Source organism: Pinus tabuliformis, chromosome 3_1, assembly GCF_031772625.1.
Source record: "Pinus tabuliformis cultivar Carrire ecotype Pingquan chromosome 3_1, CPIR1, whole genome shotgun sequence".
Classification (NCBI taxonomy): domain Eukaryota; kingdom Viridiplantae; phylum Streptophyta; class Pinopsida; order Pinales; family Pinaceae; genus Pinus; species Pinus tabuliformis.
Genome location: NC_142301.1, coordinates 34,065,176 through 34,090,224, shown reverse-complemented (window position 1 = coordinate 34,090,224; position 25,049 = coordinate 34,065,176). Strand labels below are relative to the sequence as shown.

The following is a 25,049-nucleotide window of genomic DNA, read 5'->3' as shown; positions in this document are numbered from 1 at the left end:
GTCACCTGGGGTTAGATTAAAGGAGGAAAATGAGGAAAAGGTCATTCATTCTTTCATGAGCAGATTGGGAGGAGAGCAAGAGAGCAAGGGAGATTTCTGAGCAGGGAGGAGGAGACAGCAGCTTGGCACACATTCCAAGGCAGCAGTTGAGCAGATTTGTACAGCTGGTTCAGCACACAGTGAAAGGCAGATTTTGGCACGATTTTCGAGGAGTGGTTTGCACAAAAATCGAGGAGTAGTTTGATGATTTTTCTACACGCAAAACGAGGGCCGTACAGCGCATTTAATGCTGACCGTACAACAACATTTAATGCTGAAAGTGGGCACGAAAATCGAGGAGGCCGTACAACCTTTATTGCTGTCCTGTTTGCTGTAATTTCCAGTTTGCTGTGAGACATGGGAAAAGAGATAAGTTGTAAATTTGTTCGCTGATTTTTTGCTGAATATTTCTCATTGTGAAAAAGGCATTTTCAGAAATAAAGAAGAGCTCTCGAACTGGTTTTCCCCAAGAGTTGTAAGGGGTTTTTCCAGGGTCACATTGACCAAAAATCTCAGTGTTTAAATGTGTTTTAATGACTGTTTATTACTGCTGATTTTTATTTCTGCAATTTCCAGCATTTTGTAAAATTTCCAAAATTTGTGTTTTCAGCAATTTTTTTTTTTCCAGCTTGTTAAATATATGGTTATGGGAAAGGGCATTTAACTATATGGGAGAAATAAGGAGAAACTGAAAACCGGGGTGGGAAAACAGAAATTTCTACAACAAAGGTGCAGAGCATTCAGACAACTACAAACTAAGGTTTGGGACCTTGGAGGTTTCCTATCAACACATGAAGACACTTGATCAGTAGATCGTGAATGTTTTGTACTTTGGGAGTTTGATGCGGGAGCATTGACTCGAAACTATCATTGTATTTTAGTAGACATAGGGGGTCTTGTGTTTTCAAGGAAGTTGGATTCCTATGGATGTAATTATTAATGTTTTGAGTGGCTAAAGTATGAATTAATTAGATAAGTGTGAGGATATTTGTAAATGGTCTCAAGTGTAAGAGAACATGAGTGATTAATGATGATGAGAGATTAGGAAATCAATTGTAACTCTTATGGGTCTCATGATTCGAGGAACTAGAGAGGACTCTTAGGGATAAGTAGGAGTTAGAAGTGGACTTAGAGGATATTTAGGAGTTAGTTCAGCAGATTTAGTATCTGAACGAAAATTAGTTCAACAGAGCCTTTTGTATAAATGTAAGCCTAAAAGGCATAGAGAGTTAGTAGTTAGTGAGTCAGGTAAACAGTTAGTCAGATTGTAAGCCTACGGGCAGGAGAAGAAAGGCCACTGATATAGAAGATCAGGTCGAGAAGGAATTCTTTGTGTAAATACCTATTTATTAATACAAACGACTCAATTCTAAGTTCATGTGTGTGTGTTGAGTAATTGAGATATTGATTGTGTATGATCTTGGGTTATTCTGCGTAACATAGGTTACAGGTGCAAAACCAAAGGCAAAATACAGAGAAGAGTAACAGAGTGGTGTTACGGCTTTGTACACATCGACAGTACATAAGGAAGCCTTTAATGTATTAGTGAAGGTGAAGGAAGCCTAAAGGCGCGAGCGGAGCTAAGCTTAGGAGGAAATCGTGATGCAGAAGAGCTAAAGACCAGAACCCTAGAGTAATCCGAAACCACATAAGAACATTGAAGAACGACGTAAAAACAAAGTAAAGAGGAGATAAGTAACCGCACTGGGGGTAGAGAGTACGAGATGCCTTGGTCGTGGGTGAAGGGCCGCATTTGTTCTTCACTGTCAATTGCAAAATTCAGATGCTAACGTCATAATCAACTACGGGGGTTGAAAGCTTGATAACTCACGTGCTAATTGAAGACCTGCAGACCATTAGATTGAATGATTAGATCAAGCGTGCCTTGATCAATCGGTGGAGGATGGCGATCAGATTATTTTGATGATCGGGACAAGTGATGACCGCTAGATTTGGAGAGAGAAGATCAACGGCAGAGAGTGAAAGTTGACGTGGGACGGAATTGGTGTTCAATTGGTGAATTGTTGTTCAATTGGCGAAGTGTTGTTCAATTGGTGAATTGTTGTTTAATCGGCGAAGCGCTGTTCAATTGGCGAATTGATGTTCAATCGACAAAGTGCTGTTCAGTTACGGATTGCTGTTCAATTACGGATTGCTGTTCAATCCCGAATTCTGTTCAGTTGCTTTCAATTGACGAATTGGAAAGGAGTGGAACCTAAAAATTATAAATCGCAATCTAAAGTCTTATCGGCTTCGCTTCGAAAGGGTGGCTAAACGTCGTGCAAGTTTCTTGTGCGATGTTGCGACAACCGTTGGATCAAGAACCAGATGACGACGAAGATTTAATCGCAATTCGCATTCGGTAAAAGAGTTTGGGTCTGCTATAAACCCAGATTTGCAATATTGTGATAAGCGAGATTTGCGATGTTGCGATGGACTATGGACCGTGAGATCAAAGGTTTGACCGAACGACAGAGGTTAACTCTCGCATTTCACAGGAATCAAGTGCTGGGGAATTGCGGAAATTGCGATGTGCGATAAGTCGAGAATGCGATAAAGGGTGAGTTGGCACATAAAATGGAGTTAGTTAATGTGCGCGGTTATAAAATTAACCACAGTTGTTATAAAGGTTAAAGGGGTGAGTTATAAGGTTCCATTGGAGAAGGATTACCAAAGGGTTAGATTGGGTTAGTTATTAATTCGTTCTGCATGAGATTAATTATGGGGCCTTAAACCATTAAGTAATGAAGATTTGACCAAACAATTCTTTGAAATTTTTGGGACAGATGAGATTATGCATCTTTTATATGCATATTGTGGGTATACGCAGGATTTTCTTGCGTCAGTTAGACATATGCCGAATAAGATCACCTAAAATAGACCCAAAATCTATTAATAAAATGTTCTTATCCCCATCTAATGAAAAATAAATTTTCAAAAAATAATTAAGCACAATATAGGAAAGCTTGTACCCAACACATACCACAAATCAATGAACACTGAACACCATGAACTCCACCCCAAGGTCTTTATTATGATTCAAAAAACGATCCCAGCAGGACAATAGCATTACATCAACTTTTCAACATATTTTTCCTAGCCAAAAATCATATGGCTTGAGATTCAAATGATTCTAATTTATATATAAATCCTCTAAGTGGAAAAATAATGGCTAGTTGGCTTGATCCTCGTCAAAATAATCTTGGCCATCGAAAAATCTTTGATGATCTTTTAATCTCAGCCGTTGAAAATATTTATTTTGGGGAATTTTCGAATTTCTCATTAAATCCCTGTTTATTAACTCAAAATTAATTATTTTGAGCTAATCTCCTCAAAAATTGACTCTGACTTAACCACCAAGGTCCAAGGGTCCATTTTTTCTTGAAATTTCCAATATTCCCTTGGTGGGGGACCTCCAAAAATTATTTCCTTTGAGACCCACGAATTTTTCCACTTGGAGAATTTAATTTCTCTAGATTTTTAATTTTCACTCTAACTAATTAAATTTTTGGCTTAGGATTTTAATTTATTTTTGCCAGAAAATTTAATTAATTGACACTTGAGGTGATTAATAATTTTTTCCACCCTCTAATATTTTATCCATGGTGTTTAAGTATGAGAAACCATGCACTAAAATAGTTTTTACAAATTCAATTCCCAAAGGGGGAAATACCCATTTGGCTAAGACCCTCAAATAATTTATCCAATTCTGCGACACAATAAATCAAGTGATTTACAGTAAAATAATTTAGCCAATTGGTTTAAGTTATTCCCAAACATTTTTACATAAGACTCGACTAGAACACTAGGACTCACATAAGACTTTGATGAAAAATTCCACCGTAACTTTTGGGTGAGGTGGGAGGGAAAAACTCTGCTGACCATCCCTGTTTAGAAACACAAATGAGTCAATGAGACGATAAAGTCCTAGCATGGAACTCTCGCCAAAATAATAGGCTTACCTAGGTTATTACCTAAGTCACCTGACACGTGGATGCGAGATTCGACTAATACGGGGATTTGAGTGTCAGATTCAGACACATTGACCCCTCGGAACAAGACATGTTCAGATACGTTATATATATTAAAAATTTGATATCTCTTACACAAATTCTCATTCATGATACAAATTCATTGATGTCAAACATTGATTTTCATCTAGATGTAAGTTTGACTGTTTACAAATTAAGTAACATTATGGCATGCATAATACATACAAAATTCAAATACAATTGTAATTTGTGACATGTCACATAAATGATAAATCATAAATTTTGAATTCATGCTAGATATTCAATTCATCAATGATCCAATAGGAGAAAGACAAGATAGTAAGATAAAGACACTGACAGTTATAATTTTCACATTAAGTCATCAAAATCAAAATGTGTTACATATGTAGTGCAATGCCAATGGCAAATAGAACTAAAAAATACAAAACAACTACAAGTATACAAGCCTCAAGGCAGTAGGTAGCTCATGACTCATGAGTCATCAATCCTCATAGTCATCATCAAAATCAACATCACTGTCCTCATCATCATGGCCATCACTGCTCTACTCTGCTACATCCTCCTCCCCTGTATCGAAAATCGTCACTGCATCTCTGTTGGTGTGGAGGATGACCCCTTTACAATATCACCATCATCAAATCTAACAAGCTCTAGCACTGGATCATTGAGATCCATGTTGGCCAATGCCAACTCGACACTGCTGTCCAGACCCATATCATCAGGAAAGACATCCTACATCTTTGTCTTTCCCTTCGACCACTCTTCCCTCTGCCTGTAAATAAGACGAAGGTTGGTGTGCACATACACCATTGTCTTTGCCCTGGACTGCTCAAGCCTGCTCTTCTTAACACTATACAAATTCGCATATATGCTCCAATTCCTCTCGCAACAAGAGGATGAAGTCACCTGAGAGAGGAGCCTCATGGCTAACTGCTGTAGAGGAGGGCTTGTTGCCCCATGATTTGTCCACCAAGAATAGGGTTTCTTAGCCCCCCTGTCTCTAATCAGATCATATCCTGCAAATTGACTAGTGCCAGTGGAAAACTCGGCAAAGGCATCCTCCACCTCATCAAGCAATGCTCTATCCTAAAAAACCCGCTTGAATGCATCTTTCCTCCCATGTGAGATTTCACCATCCGTGTGAGGAGGGAATCTGCGGGGCGTTCCACCATTCAGCCACTCATGGCTGTAGTATTTTGGGTTCAATGAGTGAGCCAAACAATGTAAAGGGGTGCAATTCTTGTCCCATCTGCTGACAAGAATATCTTGTATAGTGGTGAAGAAGGCCTCTGGTGATGTCTCATACTCGGGGCACTCACTCTGTAAAATAATGCTCCTCACAGAGTCAATCATGGAATCCCATCCGTCATAAAGCTCTCCTAGGATGGGTTGGTTTGCATTTGCAAATCGAAGCAAAGAAATGACAAGGTCCATGATCTAAATAAGTAGATCTAACCTCTTCCACTAAGCATCATCTAGCATTATGTCCTTCACTCTTTTAGAGGCTACTTGATCTGTGTTTCTCCCAAAAGACCAAAACTTTGAAATAACCATGGCCCCAAGAGTGGTCTTGACCTCCCTCAACCTATTCAACATGATGAATGAAGAGGCAAACCATGTATCCACAATCTTCAATAACGATAGATTGATGTACTCCTTGTAGATAGTGAGGGCATTTGTATGATTTTGTATAAAGTTACAGATATGCCATGAATCCTCAATAACGTTACCAATCCAAAGCACATCAGAAGCAATGGATTTCAGTGCTAAGTTCAATGAATGGACAATGCAAGGTGTCCAAAACACTTATGGATATTTAGCTTCCACTATCATGCCAGCAGCCTTGCAAACAGGTGCATTATCTATAATGATTTGCACACACGAATCAACACCTACATCTTCAATAACTTTAATAAACAACTCACCCATATATTGTGCATCCTTGTATTCTCCAAGTGTATCCACTGCTTTCAAGAAAACTAGACCATTCAAGGAAGACATCATGAAGTTGATGAGTGGGTGCCGTGCTGGATATGTCCATCCATAAAAAACAATGCTAACCCCAGATGTTGGCCATGATGCTTTAATAAGCTCAAGCATTTTTTGTACCTCTTTTTTTGCCTTCGTCAACAATGTGGTTCTAAGCTTCTCTAAACCAGGAGGCACATATCGTGATGGAGCCCCTTGAGTTAGAGCTCGAAACAACTCAATAAATAGAGGTGAGCGTGCAACATTAAAGGATATGAAGTTTTGATAGAAAAAAGGCAATGGTGAGATCAAGCTCTTCCCGTTTCTCCTTTTGAAAATTCTTGTCCATTGGACCAAGTGAAATTGCCTTTCTTTTTGCTCCTTGTCCCCCATTAGAACTCTCAAATGGGAATTTGTTGCTGCCTTTCCTCAAAAATGGAAGGGGGTCATCATTCTTGGTTTTTTTTTTGTTTGATTTTGCAGCCACATTTACCTTACCAACATTGAACTCTCTTTCCATTTCTTTCCTCTTTTGTAAAGGAATTTTTGTACAAGCTCCAACTCCACAACCTGATAAAGCCAACAAATGGCCTTTCACACGGAAGTACGTGCTCGTGAAAGTACTGTGGCAAAAGTTTCATCTCCAATTCACATTGCCTCCTCCCTTCACCTTGTTGCTTGGTCCTTGCTTTCTTGTGACATATTTCAGAAGGGATATTTCTCAATGTTATATTGAGGAGGAAGTCTTCCTTCAACATTACTTGTAATAGAGGGAATACTTGCAGCAGAATCTGATGAAATTGGGGGAGGAGGGGCACCTCCAATGGGGACATTCTTTCCCTTCCTTTGCCCTTCCCTGCTACCATTGATTGAGCCATGAATATTGTAAAAAAATAAACAAAAAATGCACTTGTAAAAGAAATGCATATGCAAACTGCTATAATACAAATGCAAAAAAATAGAGAGGAAACACGCTTACCTGTTGCTTGAATCTCTTTGAAAACGCTCCCACACCCTTTGCTCCTTGCTCCAAACCCCTCACAACAAACCCACAACAAAAGAGAGAAGAGAAAATGAATAGAAAGAATAACAACTCGCCTTTTTATGCTGCGTGGGTCACTTTTTCCGAATTCGTGTCCAGAAATTGGGACATGATCCGGATTCGATCGTGTCCCAATCAAACACGATTTGGCATGAATCGTGCCTGATTCGCCAGAGTCGGGACACTTCGTCCTATTTCAATGAATCCATTTATAGAGGTTATTACATACATACATGGTCTTACTAGCATCTTTTACATTATAAATTTGTAGAATGGGTTTACAATGTCTCAATAAAACCGCTGACTGATGATCCGATCATTTGAAAAATCTTTGGCATATCTGCGTTCTTGGAACTTTGACAAAAAGTGTGCAACAATTCCCAAATCACTTTTACATTAGACTCGACTAAGAATACTAGGACTCACCTAAGACTATGTCAATTTCACCCTAGCTTTGGGGTTTAAGCTGGAGGGAAAAACTCTGCCAATTATCCGTGTTTAGAAACACACAATGCAGTAGGACGAAAAACCTCCTAGGATGCTAAAATCATAGGCTTACCTAGGTTGTTACATAACTAATTGGTCGTACTATCATCATTTACATTACAACTTGCAGAAATTGGGTTTACAATGACATGATAACTGGCTGGTTGATGATTGTAGTACCCTAATCCCGAATTTACAGTAACCAGATAGACACGCATATGAAATTTGAAAACAGTAATGCATAAAATTGAAATTTGCACCTACCTGAGCTGCTTGCTGACTTCCGATTCCGCTGCTGAACTGGTAATCCTTAATTGCTGACTTATTTGATTCAATTTAGAGATGGCCAATACCACCCTACCAGACAGAGCAACCTGGTTGCTCAATCCAGAGAAGCTCTCCACAGAGGCTCTCTGTCCCTCCGTGCCCAGAACTCAGATCACTCAAGACTCTTCCACTGCAAGGTTACTTCTCCTGGTTTTCTCCTGCTGAATCCATAATTCGCTGGTTTTTTCACCCCCCTTCAGGTTCAGACCCTGCTATTTAATCCCTCACCTGGCGGTGGCCGCCCTCCCACTTGCAGCCACCGCCTCCCATACAATGATGGCTCCCGATATTTCATATTGTCCTTGGCGCTCAGCAATAACTATCTACCCGGTTTTACTGACTTTATTAATGGCAGGGATACGCATAGATTTTTAGGGCAGCTGATATTTACATTACAATAATTCCCATACGTGTAAGTGTTATAATTGATACCTTATAACTTACATTTAAAATGTTATAAAGTGGTAATGATATAGTGTAGAACGTTTGTTTTATAATTGCTATAAGGTTTTAGGATATATATATTATATCATTTAAATAATATATGATATCAAGTTAAGTATTATGTCTTATAACATATAAATTATATATGATATAAAGTTAATTAATATATCATAACATTTAATTTATATATGGTATAAGTTAATTAATATATTTTATAAATTCATATTTATAAGGTCTAACCATATACTTTATAAAATTTAATACATGGATATATATTTATAAAGTTTTAAGGTCTGAAATTTTATTAAAGGGTTGTTACATACATTCCCCCTTCTGAAAACTTCGTCCCGAAGTTAGAGCTTTTAGGTTCAAGGATTTAATGGACACGACCTTTCTATCCAGGTCCCCAATCTATTCAAACTCATCCTATCCTTCCTAATCTCTTCTGCTCCCATCCTATCCGACCTCTACTAGAGTATGCCATGGCGTCAATCTTACTGACCTAACCATTCATAACACGAAGGTAACAGCGTCGGCTATACCGACCTGATTCCCAGTAGGCATCCGGCAGTCATCATCACACGTCTAGGGGAGCGTGACTCGCACAGTCCTCCCATGACTCCAGGTTCCGGAGGATAAACGGTGGGTAACACCTCCACCCCTCCAGTAGTATCAGGGCTACTACCCTATCATAGAATCACTTTGAGCTTTAACTGATCTGAGTTCTGTCATCACGTGGTCATCTCGAAAATTGGATCAATTATCTGCAATCATAGTTTATCTGCAAGTTTATCTGCAATCTTACACTTACCCAGCATTTGTGAAATGTGCATCAGCATATTCGAAATAACTTATGTATTATCTACATATGATACTATAGCATAACAGAATTTTGTTATTTTCTATGCATGTATTCTGACTTTTCTATAGGATGTATTCACTTCCTATCTTTTATTTCAGTTGTTCATTTCTTGACATGCATAAAATAAAACAGATTTATATTGTTTCAATTCCTACCGGAAGTAAAATCATTTGGCGGTCTTAACTTTACTTCAACATTAATAATTTAGTAATATAATCACATATATTGCTTTGGTATCCATGTACCAGCAGGAATTAAACACATTATTTTGGTATCCACGTACCAGCAGGAATTTTAAACATATATTATTTTGGTATCCATGTACCAGCAGGAATTTAAACATATATTATGCCGCAAAGTTTCATGTTTATCACTAATCATTCAAATGTTTTTGGTTCTCTGACAGAGGTGAAGTAAATATATATACTAAACATAGTGTAAAGTTCGTCAAAATGGACATAAACTAGGGTATCTCTGACATATGTCCTCTGTATTCTCCCAAGTCGCTGATCCGGGACTATACTTGTCCCACTGGACCTTAACTTGGTCCACCAGGCGGTTCCTCAGCTGTCGAACTCTACGTTCCAGTATACGTAACGGTTCGACCGTTATGACTCCCTCGTCCGATACCTGCAATTCTTTCCACTGGATGTTATGAGATAGATCAGCTACATAATGCCTTAATACAGAAACATGAAATACATTATGAATTCTATGCAGGTGAGGTGGCAGGGCAAGACGATAGGCCACAGGTCCAACTCTTTCCACGACTTTAAACGGTCCTATAAATCGGGGTGACAACTTTGTCCCTTTCCCGAATCGAATAGTACTTTTATTTGGTTTGATGCGGACGAAGACTTGGTCCCCTACTTCATACCTTCTATCAGTTCGGTGAGCATCAGCATAACTCTTTTGTCTATCCTGTGCTTCCTTTAATCGCTGTCTAATCTGTCTGACCTGCGCTTCCATTTCATGGATTAATTCTGGCCCTATTATTACTCGATCTTCTAACCTGTCCCAACTTAACGGTGTTCTGCACGGTCTGCCATATAAAGCTTCAAATGGAGGCATCCCAATCGAACTGTGGTAACTGTTGTTGTATGCGAATTCAACCAAGGGTAAATACTTTTCCCAGTGGGATTGCTGATCCATTACATACATTCGCAACATGTCTTCAAGTACTTGATTTACTCTTTCAGTTTGCCCATCAGTCTCAGAATGGTAGGCAGTGCTTAAATTTAGCTGAGTACCTAAGGCTGTCTGCATGCACGTCCAGAATCTGGAAGTGAATCGCGAATCTCTATCGGATATAATCTTTTTAGGTACTCCATGATATCTGATAATTTCGTTTATGAATACTCGTGCCACGTCAGCAACATCATAAGTATCTTTTACCGGAATAAAATGGGCGCTTTTTGTTAATTTATCCACCACTACCAGAATGGCATTGTGTCTTTGAGAAGTAAGAGGTAGTCCAGTGATAAAATCCATAGAAATGGTCTCCCATTTAGACATAGGAATGTCGTGGGGCTGTAAGAGACCCGCTGGGTGACAATGATCTGCCTTTACCTGCTGACATTCCAAACATTTTGCAACAAATTGAGTGATATCCCGCTTCATGCCTGCCCAAAAGAAGAGTTTCTTGGTATCCGCATACATTTTCCCTACTCTAGGATGAGCACAATATACGGCTTTGTGAGCTTCCCTGAGGATGGTATCTCGAAGATCTTTATCATCAGGAATGTACATCCTTCCGCGGAATCGCAAGATCCCATCGCTTTCTAATTCATAACCCTCGAACTTAGATTCTTTTGCCTTAATCCCCTCAAGACTTGCCCTCACTTTTAAATACCAGCTGTCTTTTATAAGACGGTCCAGCACTCGTTGTCTTAAGTCCACTTTAATGGGTATGAGAGAAAATATCCGGGGTCTCCTGCTTAAGGCATCGGCTACCACATTTTCCTTTCCCTTAATATATGATATTACGAAGTCATACTCACTTAGGAATTCACTCCATCGCCTTTGCTTGGCATTTAAGTCTCTTTGGGTGAACAAATATTGTAGACTTTGATGGTCGCTTTTAAGTGTAAACTTTCATCCCACCAGATAGTGTCTCCAGATTTTTAAAGCTAGCATTACAGCGGCCAATTCTAAATCGTGAGTAGCATAGAGTTCTTCATGAGGTTTTAGCTTTCTGGAAGCATAAGCTATCACTCCCTTATCCTGCATCAATACTGCACCCAGCCCTTGCTTGGATGCATCAGTACATACTGTAAAGTCTTTGCCCATATCAGGGACCCTTAGGATTGGTGCGCTGGTGAGTAGTCTTTTGAGTTCAGAGAATGCATTATTACATTCCTCGGTCCACTCATACTTAACACCTTTACGCTGGAGGGTTGTGATTGGCTTCGCGATTTTGGAGAACCCCTCCACAAACCTCCGGTAATAACCTGCTAAGCCCATAAAGCTTCGTATCTCATGTGCATTTTTCGGTATTGGCCAGTCCATGATCGCTTTTACCTTCTCCGGATCTACTGAAATCCCTTCGCCTGATATGATGTGACCCAAATAATGAATCTTTTCCTGAAAGAAGGAACACTTGGACAGTTTTCCATATAACTGACGTTCTCTAAGGCAGGACAATACTAACCGCAAATGCTCCTTATGCTCTTCTTCATTCTTGGAATAGATGAGAATATCATCTAAAAAGACTTGTACAAATTTATCAAGATACTGACGGAAAACACTGTTCATAAGATTCATGAATACGGCTGGCGCATTTGTTAACCCAAATGGTACCACAGTAAATTCATAGTGCCCAAAACGTGTCCGGAATGCTGTCTTAGAGATATCATTTTCAGAAATCCTTAGCTGATGATACCCTGATCGAAGATCAATTTTTGAAAAGACCGAAGCTCCTTTCATTTGATCAAAAAGATCATCGATTCGCGGCATAGGGTATTGATTCTTTACTGTAGCTCGATTCAAGTCCCGATAGTCTATGCATAATCTTAAGGATCCATCTTTCTTCTTCACAAAAATTACAGGAGCGCCCCAAGGTGAGGTACTGGGTCGAATAAGCCCTATATCGAGTAGTTCCTTCAACTGGATTTGCAATTCCTGAAGTTCTGGAGCTGTCATTCTATAAGGTGTTTTAGAGATCGGCTGGGTACCTGGCTTTAATTCAATAGTGAGATCCAATTCTCTTACCGGGGGTAATCCAGGTAGTTCCTTTGGAAATACATCCGGGAACTCGGCTAACACCGGATATTGTTCTAAGGATGGTCCCTTTCCCTGGCTTACTTCGTGAATTGCATAAGCCTGACAACCCTTTCTTAAACAACGCTTCACCTGCATTGCCGAAATGTAGCGCAAAGAAATTTCTCTCTTGATCCCTTGAATTTGGATTACTTCTCCCTCATCATTTAAGCCCAAAATCCTCTTTCCATAACAATCTACCCACGCCTGGTGAGCTTCCAGCCAATCCATACCTATGATAAGATCATACGTCCCTAGGGCGGTGATGTAGACTTTTAGTTTAGTCGAACAGACCCCTAGGTCAATTTTGCATTGATCCACACTCAAGCCCACGGTTTGGAGTTCTCCTGAGGCCATTTCCACTTGGTGGAAATCAGTTTGTCTACGAGCTGCCAGCCCACATTTGTTTAATGCATATGACGAAATGAAACTATCTGTGGCACCAGTATCAAATAAGATTTTGAGTTTTACACCATTGACCATACCTGAAGATTCCACTACAGTGGATTGATGGGCTGCTTGGTCGTGGTTGACTACTGCATGAATTCTATGATTACTTCGGTTGCCTGATACTGGCTCCTTCCCAGTCCTTTGCCATATATCTGATGACGCTTCTGGGCAGTTACGCTGGAAATGCGGCCCCCCGCACCCCCAACAATTGAGCTGCGCTGATCCTCTTGAGTCAAGGTGTGAATTTCTAGAGAACGAGCCGCGTCCTCCCCTGTTGATTCCTCCCGCGCTCCTTCCTCTGCCGGTAGTCCCTCGCGATGCCCAAGGTCTGGTGTTGGACGATTCTGCGGCTATAGTGTTTACTGCCATGGGAACTCTTGTCCCCACACTTGGGGTAAACCTGCTGCCGTAAGGTGGCCTCGAGCTACCTCCTCTGAAAACGTTCCGGGGAGCCTTCCCTGGAAATCCTGATTGAAAAGGCCCTGCTGGCCCCATATCCTTTTTGATTCCAAGGTGCTCCTCTGCATAACGGCTACATTCGACTGCCTCAGCTACAGATGATGGTTTCCACATACTTACCAAGGCTCTGATGCGAGGGTTTAACCCAAATATGAAGCGTTCAGCTTGACGTTCATCAGAGTCTAAGTAGGGAATGTATTTTACCAGCTCCATAAACCTTATTTCGTACTCTTCCACCGTTTTACTTCCCTGAATTAGTGTATGAAAGGCTCTGGCTTGCTGCTGTTGAAAATATGGAGGTAAATACTTCGCGCGGAACCTTTCCTCAAACAGATCCCAAGGAACGTTGTCTGATGTAAGGTGTAGCTGCTTTTCCAGGTTTCCCCACCAAATCAGGGCACTTTCCTTTAGTTGAAACACGACAATTTTTGTTTTTGCTGAAGGTGAATATTCTCTTAACCTGAAGCACCGGTTCATTCCTTCCAACCATGCCTCAGCGCGTTCACCAGCTCGACCTCCCGAAAATTCTGGGAGTCTAATTTTCTGAAGCTCTCTAGAGATGTCTTCTCTCGATCCTCTGGGCTCCAAATTATGTGGTTCCGCTGAACTGGTGGCTACATGCTGAAATTCCTCTTTGTTTTTAGCCTTAGCTGATTCCTTTAATGTCTCCAATAAGGCCTCCAAAGAGTTCATTATCACAGTCAACTCTGGCGTTGGAGCGTTTGATGTTGACGGCTGCCTTGGTGGTGACGAGGGTGAGGGGGATGGCGATGGCGACGGTGGCGGCATTAATGGTGATGATGCTGCCTGGTCACGTCGTCGTCGCTCATACGTCTTTACCATAGTAATGGTCCCTGAACATAAATGAAATGTATATATATAAAAAAAATTTAAGGCGAATAATCGAATTTTAACACACTAATTTCTTTGCAGCTTCACATTTAAAAACGGGTATAGTTTTGCTATTTTTACCCGCTAGGCGGATCTTACTGGTACCGAGGTCAAGGAGGGTGGTCACGCGACCTCCTTGTCCTAATGCAGGGTTTTCTAAAAATGAATAATGCAGAAGTGTATGGTTATTAGCTCCTAAGGTAAGACATCTAAAGTTTATTTACCAAATAACATCCATGATTGAAAAATGTTAAATGTCTCGTTACAATGTACGTTGGTAACATACCTGCCATACCTCAATCTAGCTATTACATTTAAGGAAGGTCATACATATTTATATTCTGAATATATTACTTGGATATGGATTAAATCTATAAAAATGAAGGGTTGAAACAAAATCTTCATGTGATAAATGTGTCAAATACATGGTCAAATGAAGTTGAGGATTATCAAGATATGCTTTTGAAGTATGCAAGTTTATTTGGAAAGAGCATTCACTAGACCTAGATCAGAAGGTTGCGCTACCATCGCGCCACAGATCCCTGCCTCTAAACAGAAATGACTTCTTGATCAATTCTGCTCACTGTTCAGAAGAGAAGATCCTCTAAAAACACAATTTGAATGATGAACTTTTGAGATCTTTCAGCTGAATGAAATCAGTCAACTGGAGCCCTTATCAAAAGATAAAAAAGGCTAGAACGATGCTAAAATTCTGGTGAATTATATGTGATAATTTATTTATTAATTTTTTTTTTTTTTAAGTCTGTTTTTACTATCTATTTCATTTCTCTTTTTTTTTTTAACATTACTTTATTATATTTTTTATTCCTCCATTATGCTCTTTATATATATATATATATGCCTTTGGTTCAGACCCCATAAAATTCCTCTTATTCTGTATCTTTTTCTTTCCTTCAATCTTATTATATTTCTTTCTGTTCACTTACCTTTATATATATATATATATATATATATATATAATGCGTTACTCATTTCTACTTTATTATATATAGATTTTATCTATTGCAATTTTAAGATAACACATTCAAGATCCAAGCGACGTAGAGACCCACAAGCGGAACTACAGGCACTATGCGTCAATTCGCAAGACAATTTCCCAGTAATTAATGTAAATATATAAGTAGAAATTTTAAAGGACATTTTTGTTTTCCACGTCTGCCAATGCCACCTGGGCATCCAGAACCAGAAAATTGAGTTCTTCTTTATGCCGTCATAGAGTGATATAAAAGTGATTTTATTTCAATCGTTGCTAGGTATATATATATATATATATTTTGTATTTAACTCTTACGGTGTTATTTAAAGTGTCAACATAACAGATCCTGCTCATTACCAACGCAACGTGTTTACCATTAAACCACAAGAACGGGACTTAGCTTATTTGTGATCTCGTGTTTAATAATATTAATGCTATGTTTGATGTCACGGGTTCGATTAGTAACACGGGGATATGACTAAAGAATTGAAAAGCGGTACTTTATAGTACCCACCCATTTATTTATTTATTTGTTTATTTTATGTTTATAAATCAAACAACCGTGAACCCTTTTTGTATACAACCCATGGCTTCTGAAACGCTGGACAAAATATATTTTAAATGAATTTAAATATTTATGATTATGTTTTAAAGGCTCCAGTTCGAATATATAGTTTATAATATACATTAGCGATATAATTTATTGCCATCCGTCAACAGAGATTTATTCCATGGCCACGGGTTAGATAGAAAAGGGAGATCTACGTGCCTCGCGGCTTTCCTCCCATCGGTTGATACCGTCTGGCCCTTACATGTCATCCAATCCGTGTGAATTTGATATATTTCTGAGATAGCTGCGATCCTGAAACCTATTTTGAACGCAGGCTTGGAGAGTCGAATTTCTCGAAATTCATAGGAATATTTGGTGCATATACGTCTTTCTTTCGCGGGCAGCATGTGCTTATGCTCTGTTGAAAAAAAAAATTTGCTGAAGTCAAGTTTTTCTGCAATTGTTTTAGATTATAAATTTTAACCTCACATATTTCTCATTGATAAAATTGTTATTTTGTTACTGTAAAGAAACTATTATTATTCATATTTAAATAGATGTTAAATAAGTTGCGTAGATTCGGGTCAACATTTGTTGACGATACTCAAATTTGTCTCATTTAGGATGCAGAATGCGTTGATATATTATGTTTTCTAGGAACAGGGGTTGTTTCCTAAGAAATGGATTAAAGTTCGGGCTCCATTCCACGATGCTATCAGCTGCATGGTTCAAGAGGATATCGCTTCGCCCTGGACAGGATCATACTTAACGGTGCAGAGAGTCATGATTGTGATGGCCTCACAGCTGATACGATAATGATATGAATGGGTTCTCTCATCCAGCTAATTTACATTTAACATCTTTCCCTTTTATTTTATATAATACTGAAGCTTCCTTATTTTGATAATTGCATTCTAGACTGATGCCTACTCTACCAATCTATTCTACTGTCAGGCTGGTTTAAAGGTAACTGAGACAGAGCGCTCAAATTTCAATGACCATTTATAGATCATCTTCAGACAAGGAAAGTGAGCAAATTTCCAATATGGAGCTAATCTAGCTGCAACGTAAATTTACTCGGTGGGTGTTTATGCAAAGTTACAGCGTTAATTACTTCTAGGGCCTGTAAGGTCTCCAGGGTTCGAAACTGGGCTCTGATACCATGTGTAGTACCCTAATCCCGAATTTACAGTAACCAGATAGACACGCATATGAAATTTGAAAACAGTAATGTATAAAATTGAAATTTGCACCTACCTGAGCTGCTTGCTGACTTCCGATTCCGCTGCTGAACTGGTAATCCTTAATTGCTGACTTATTTGATTCAATTTAGAGATGGCCAATACCACCCTACCAGACAGAGCAACCTGGTTGCTCAATCCAGAGAAGCTCTCCACAGAGGCTCTCTGTCCCTCCGTGCCCAGAACTCAGATCACTCAAGACTCTTCCACTGCAAGGTTACTTCTCCTGGTTTTCTCCTGCTGAATCCATAATTCGCTGGTTTTTTCACCCCCCTTCAGGTTCAGACCCTGCTATTTAATCCCTCACCTGGCGGTGGCCGCCCTCCCACTTGCAGCCACCGCCTCCCATACAATGATGGCTCCCGATATTTCATATTGTCCTTGGCGCTCAGCAATAACTATCTACCCGGTTTTACTGACTTTATTAATGGCAGGGATACGCATAGATTTTTAGGGCAGCTGATATTTACATTACAATAATTCCCATACGTGTAAGTGTTATAATTGATACCTTATAACTTACATTTAAAATGTTATAAAGTGGTAATGATATAGTGTAGAACGTTTGTTTTATAATTGCTATAAGGTTTTAGGATATATATATTATATCATTTAAATAATATATGATATCAAGTTAAGTATTATGTCTTATAACATATAAATTATATATGATATAAAGTTAATTAATATATCATAACATTTAATTTATATATGGTATAAGTTAATTAATATATTTTATAAATTCATATTTATAAGGTCTAACCATATACTTTATAAAATTTAATACATGGATATATATTTATAAAGTTTTAAGGTCTGAAATTTTATTAAAGGGTTGTTACAATGATTCTGAACTTTGAAAAAAATGGCACAATTGCTTCCTTGGAACTGTGAGAAAAGGGGTGCAATAGGGCCAAAAATGTTAGTGTAACAAGTCAAGGATATCGACAATTTTGTTGTCACTGCTCAGGAAAGATGTCTTGGTGTGCTTTCCCAAAGCACATCACCTGCACACATCATGATGCTTTGTGCTGAACTCGGGTAAACCAGTGACTGTCTCTCCCAACATCCTGAAAGCTCCATGGTGCAAGTGGGTCATCCTTCTCTGTTATAACTCACACAACTCACTACTGTTCGTCTATACCACCAAGGCTCTAATAGACTGAAACATAAACTTGTATAGCCTCCCACTCTGGACTCTAATAGGTCTAGCATGCTCAACACTAGATCCCTTGGGATATATCAACACCTGTCCTTTATGGAACACCACCTCCTACCCCCAATCCTCCAAGTTAGAGATTGATATTGAGTTCTTCTTCAGCCCTGGAACATAAATAACATCTGTCATTTTGTTGACAGTGCTGGACTGTCTAGGTGGGTGGCAGGAAAAACTGCACAATTTCTGGAGGAAGACAGGGATGGGCACTGGGTGTCTATTTGACCTGTCTGCGCAATTTTCTCAGTCAATGGAGTGGGCAAGGTTTGCAGCTTCTGCGCAATTTTTGAGGGGAGTTAGTCCCGAGGTGAGTGCACGACAAACTCTCTGGTTAACCAACAGGAGGGTTGGTTGATTTGCTTGCGAGCAGCGTAGATTGAGATGGCTTGCTGAGGAACTTTTGTGTTATTTTGGATGATAGTTGGTTTGGTCGATTTCAGGATTGCGCAGTGCATGCTGCCTGGGAGACAGCGTCAAGCTCCGCGCAATTCTGGGCAGCAGTACATGTTCATTGAGTGCTGACACTGCGCAATGCAGCTCAACGAGGGTTCAACTATTGGAGGGTGATCTGGTCGTCAGAACTTCAGCAGAATGACTAAGTGTGTGAGTGAGTGAACTTGTGCATACGTGACCTTGCAAACACACAGTAAATATGACTTGATGACAAGACACCTGAAACCATCAAGACAACACATACTCAGTGTGACTGATCGATGGCGCGAGCGACAAGCGTGACGCTTGTGATGGATCATTGAATGACCGTGACGGCGCTTGCGCGACAATGGATACGACATTGTGTGTGAGAAAGATAGATGTGTACATGGCGAACACAACTCAAACAAAACCTTCAACATCACCAGAACGAGGTCGCAAGCATGACATAGCAATCAACACGCGGAAGACGACAGTTGGTCAAACAAGTGAAAAAGAAGCAAGACATGTAGAAGAAACACATAAGATGACTTTTCGTGTTTGCGCACATGCATGTTATTGAGAACAGGGTGATATGACAATGACAGGCAGTCCTGCAAAATCAACTAAGAAGTGTACTTCGAATGATGTTCTATACTTACCACACTTACCCTCAAGATGATCATGCATCCGACAGAGTTTGCATGCGGTCGTGATCTTTTCCATTACTTGTTCCTTGGTCCTTCTCCTCAACTTCTTGGAAGCGATTTCAACATGTCACCTTTTCCTGTAGTCAATGAGAGGTAGATCTGTGCAATTTCAACGGACAGTGACTGCTACCGAAATGAGGCCCTGGGAGGCCCGTCTGTGCAATTTCTGCATGCAAGACCGACAAGACAACTTGGACAACACTGCGCAATTTTGAGGCTCAAAGCACTGCTGTGGGACAGGGGTCTCGAGAGGACACCTCTGTGCAATTTCTGAGTGCAGTGCAGCTAGACTGCTCTGCGCATTTCTGGAGAGCAGTGCTGGCTGGGGTCTCTGCGGGCTGCAGGGTTTTAGCAGGCAAGGGAGGAAGCTTGATGGTTGCAGAAACAAAGCGCATAGTTCTGGGAAGCTGGATGAGGCTAGGTTGCTTGGGAAAATGGCTAAGTGTGAGATCAATGAAACATATGCAAACATTGATAGGACTCGACTGTGATTGCACATGGACACTTAGTGACACAACGTAGACCATCCAGAATACATAAGACATACTTTGCTTGATGCAACAACCTTTGTGACATGAGTGCATGAGGTGAGTGTGAAACGTGTCTATGTGATGACAACCACTTATATGCACACAATTCCATTGAAGCAACACAACAACCCCTTCGCATGACAAACAACAACCCCTATGCCCAAATATGACACATGATGCATGAAGATGAGAACACAGAGAACTCTTAAGATCGAGGGGAGCTTGAAATCATCGGCTTACCAATCAAGCAACCAAGGATAATCGATCGCAGGATCTGAGGTAGGCTCCGAAATTTGCATGCGAGCCAAAATCTTGGTTTCTTTGTGTTCAATTTCTTTTTGTTATAACATGTAGTTAGCTAGAGCAATTAACAACTTTAACCTTGCTTTAAGACCAAAAATGTCATGGAGGAGGCTTATCGTAATAGCTATTGTTCTCTAGATGTTAATGATGATGATAAATGATTATAACAAAATGAATCATAGTCGAAGGAATCAGGAATAGAAAATATTGGAACTATAATTGCATTGACAAGAAAATTGATGGATTAAATATTATTTTGTTCCTTGTCATTCATAGTGTCCATTCACATGACTTTGATTATACATCATTAGGAAAGCACTGAATGAGATAGGACATGCGTTGACATTAATAGTAGAAGTATTTACTATGTAATATGTACATCAGGGCCCTAGGGATTATCACCAAAAATATAGGCTTAATATTTACATTGGATGACAATCTCAATTTTGGAAGGGTGGCTTATATGATTAAGGAATCAGGGCCCTAGGGATTATCACCAAAAATATAGGCTTAATATTTACATTGGATGACAATCTCAATTTTGGAAGGGTGGCTTATATGATTAAGGAATTGCCTTAGCAAGGACATTGATGATTGAGGAGCATTGCCCAACTTAACTAATTGGTGGTAGTGATGACACAATATCATGAAGCTATCATGTGTCACATAATGATAAGATTGAAGCATACATTAATGGCAATGGCATATACGGATGATAATGCTAATGGATGTAAGCAAATAGCTAATATAAACCTAACACTTAAGATCTTACATATGCTTAGAGGGAACAATGTGTGAAGAACTATGCATTTGGATTCTTTCTTAAAATTAGGATTTGATATTTCTATTGGGTTCTTACTGAAAAAAATCAATGATTAATCAAACCAGTTGCAATTAATTAAAATTGTGAGTCAAGGGCACTAATTGTTGCTGCCAGAAAAGGTGTCAATAAAGGTGGGAAACTGGATTATTTTGTGGTGAAGCAGATTGAGCACCCCCAGGACATGGAGGAGGTGGATGCCATTCCTGAGAAGACATTGACACCTTGATTGAGTGGAAGGTGGACTCTGAGAGACCTATTATGGAGGAGGCACCTGTGTGGTTAGAGCTATAGGGTAGCTCAAGCATGTGCATGGGGTAGAGAAGGATTTGAATGACCCACCTTGTTGGTGAGGGAGGAGCTGACCGAGCAGGAGGACATTGGCGCTGAGGAGGTTTACAAGGAAGCCTCATCACCAGCCTATACACAGGTTCATACTCAGGCAGACACCAGTGATTGTGATACTGATTTTGTAGGGCCTTCTAGTGGCAAAGGAGCCCTTACCTTTACCCATAAAATGGAAAGAGGGAATCAACAGCTCACTGCAGATTGGTCTCTCTCTCTCTCTCTCTCTCTATATATATATATATATATAGGGAATCAATAGCTTGCTGCTAGATTGGTCTTTGACTCTTTGTAGGTAACTGATCATGATGCTATATATATATATCTGTGTGTATGTATTGTTGGTGTCAGTTTGTATTAGTTATGAGATACATTATATATGTATATATAGTTGATGTGATTTTGTATTGGTTATTCTGTTATATCCTTAACTGGTCAACTGTTAGAATTCAGTATGGACTTTTATGTGTCATTGGCATCCTATTCATCTTATATATTGGCGTTTTTTTCATATTTATATGGCCATGTGATTATTTGAAGTTGCTATTGGTTTATGTTAAAGTAAAAATTGAAAAATTGAATATGTAAGGCTGGGTCCTGATCTTGCCCACCAGCAGCACGAAGAAAAGAAGGTTTGAGTTGGTTGGTTGTATGGTGTGGGGGTGGCCCTCCTGATAATCACGATAGTTTCCATTATTGCTGATTTAGCTTTTTGGGATCCTTGTCAATTAATAGTCAATTATGATTATTTCATCTATATGGTTCTTACTAATATAAGATGTGGATACTTGGATCAGTGGAGTCGATTTAAAATCTAAAACAAGTGCTATTATTTGAATGGAGAAAATAAGAACTCTCATCTGAGATGTCAACCACTATGCAATATGTAGGCTGACAGAATTTTAATGAACTATACTATGCTGTTTAGTTGTCTTGTGATTTGTATTTTTCCAAAATCACCAATTTGTGTTGATGTTAAGTTTTTAAACCCTGTAGGATAATCACAAATTTGCAGTGATGTTAAATTTTAAAACCTGTACAATATGTAGACAAGTACTTCTCTCTTTAGAACGAACCAGTACTACAAAATTGGCCAGGTACCAGACTAAAGTGTCAAGTAATGTTGATATACAAATTATGTCCTAGATAGATAGTACGAGAGCATAAACACATACATCATAGAAATGCAATTAAATTCTTTATCAATTAATAATTCAATAACAAGTATCATTATCTGTTTGGATTTGCAAGTCAGTTAGATATTCTCATCCTTATTCATTTTGTCCTTCTCTGCAGAGTATATTCTTTCTCCATGCCATTCTCACTACAGCTGAAATCTTATGTCCTGTATATGTTATAGAACGGTAAGAGTGTGAATTCAATGCTTTTAAATAGTATTAGCAGCTATTTCAATTGTTGTGCTTCTGTCTTAGTTCTTTCTACATTAAACGGAGAAACTAATGACGACAAATAGTTGTCTGCCTTGTTTTTGGAAAAGTCCCTTTGTTATGCTATGATCATTGTGCACAATAAAGGAACTATATAAGATGAGTGCTAAGGTGTAAGCACCAACAATGGAGAATGCGGGGATGGATATTCAAGGGAGGTGAATGAATGAATAAATAGATGCACATGGTAATTTGGAAATATGGTATTTTTTTTTTTTTGGTTTGAAAGCATTATATTAATACTCAAAGTTTGTTTACATCATATATTCAACAGGATTCAGGAGTTCAAATTTATTTTTGTTGGCTTGGTGGAACCCATGCTATTGCATAACAAAGAAGAAGAAGAAGAGAGAGAGAGAAAGGGGCACAATAACAAAGCACATAAATTGATTAAAGTTGCCACACAAAGGGCATACAACTATAAAGCCTTGAATTCCTTGTAAACTGTAATTGGCATAAATACATATATAAATATTAATAGTAATAGTAGTAGTAGTAATAATAAACAATAATTAAGGAAGTGATGCATGACCATTTAAGCAACATCACTAGTTAATGCATACACACACACACCCGCCATCATAGAGGTCCTTGTAAATATTCCTTCCCGCTATTCATATTTTATTCAATTATATAGATGTGTTGATAACATTGCCAAAAATTCGATGGTGTGACTTGTTATTTCCCAAACTAGCAGATCTCACTGATGTCCTCACAAGATGCTAAGATGGTATCACATAGGAAAAGTATCATGGTATATGACACTCCCTCTAACTCCTCATGGTTGAGGAGAAATGATTTTTCAAATATTCACTATACATTCTGCTAGTTGCACAAGTCAGTCCAGCCAAGAAGGAGCATTTCAAGTCATTCGCTCAAGCAAATTTGGATCTGTTCAAACAAGCTAAGAAAATGAGTTCCAAGGTTCATACATCATGAACCAGAAGTGAAGAGGAGCTGATTTGGAGAGACTTTTTGGGAAATAATTTTTGACACATTTTGAAGGGTTTTTGGCTTATATCTTGGAAGCATTTTTGGCACACTTTTTGAAGGTTTCATTCCTGGTTTGGGGTCTGTTGAGGTCGAGTTTTGTTGATAAGGAAGTTGAGTTCAAGGATCATTTGTTGAGGGAAGTTCTGTTGCTAAGAAGGCCGTGTTTGGGAAATCGAGTGCTTGCATGAAGGACAAACGAGCAACTGCCAGAAGGGCAGACTTTTTTTGATTAATACTGACTTTTGTCCAAGCTTTGGTCCTGATAAATCAGTGAGTTGGTGCTGATAAATTTGAATGTACTATTTATATATATTAAGAAAAATATTTTGTGGTTTTCTCCCGCATTGGGATTCCATGTAAAAATCTCTGTGCTTTGTATATTTATGTGCTTTGCTTTATATCTAGGGATGCACGGAGTTAAAAATTGTTAATACTGATTCATCCCCCCTCTCAATATTGCTGAATATTCCAACAATTGGTATCAGAGTGGTTTTCTTCAGAAACAATTTGAACACTGGAAGATAAATCTCAGTAAGACTTATGGACAAGCAAGCAGAATACACCAAACATGGTCTGCCATTATTTGATGGACAAAATTATGCCTTTTGGAGCATAAGGATGAGATTTTTCTTACAAGCACAAGGAGTTGATGTTTGGCAAGTTCTAAATGAATACAAGGTACTAACCTCTACTCCAACAAATCTGGTTGGAAGAAGACTCTATGAAAGTAATTCAAAGGCTATGTATGCCATTCTAGGAGGGCTGACAGGATCAAAATTTTTCAAGGTTATGCATTGTGAATCAACAAAGGAAATTTGGGACAAGCTCAAGAATGTGTATGAAGGAGATGAAAAGGTCAAAGGGGCCAAGCTTCAAACTTATAGAGGACAGTTTGAACACTTGAAGATGAAGGAAGATGAAGACATTGCAACTTACTTTCTCCGGGTTGATGAGATCGTGAATACTATGAGAGAACTGGGAGAGAAGATCACATATACAATCATCATTCAAAAGATACTAAGATATCTCCTAATGAGATTTGATTCTAAAATCTCAGCTTTAGAAGAAAGACAAGATCTAGCTACATTGAGTATGGATGAGCTACATGGAATTCTTACAACATATGAAATGAGGACAGAACAGGAAAATCCATCTAAAAGGGAAGCATCTTTCAAGGTATCCAAGAAGACAAGGAAGAACAAGCAAAAGTAAAAAAAAGCTCTAGTTGTAGTGATGATTCAGACGA

At 39.0% G+C, this 25,049-nt stretch overlaps 2 protein-coding genes across 3 annotated transcripts in view; one reads left to right on the top strand and one right to left on the bottom strand.

Moving 5' to 3' along the window:
• The window catches only part of TAG1 (membrane bound O-acyl transferase (MBOAT) family protein), a 339,208-nt gene that overhangs the window by 90,798 nt on the left and 223,361 nt on the right, over positions 1–25,049 (top strand). For both annotated transcript variants that reach the window (XM_089410744.1, XM_089410743.1), the window contains exon 5: positions 22,659–22,726. In XM_089410744.1, coding sequence (XP_089266870.1) covers positions 22,659–22,726 — 68 coding nt within the window. The remainder of the gene's footprint in view (positions 1–22,658; positions 22,727–25,049) is intronic.
• LOC149185634 (uncharacterized) lies at positions 9,730–14,716 on the bottom strand. Its single transcript, XM_089410745.1, has 2 exons — positions 12,925–14,716; positions 9,730–9,811 (listed from the first exon to the last, which is right to left on the bottom strand). The coding sequence occupies exons 1-2, from the start codon at positions 14,189–14,191 to the stop codon at positions 9,759–9,761; spliced, it is 1,320 nt and encodes a 439-aa protein (XP_089266871.1). The 5' UTR covers positions 14,192–14,716; the 3' UTR covers positions 9,730–9,758.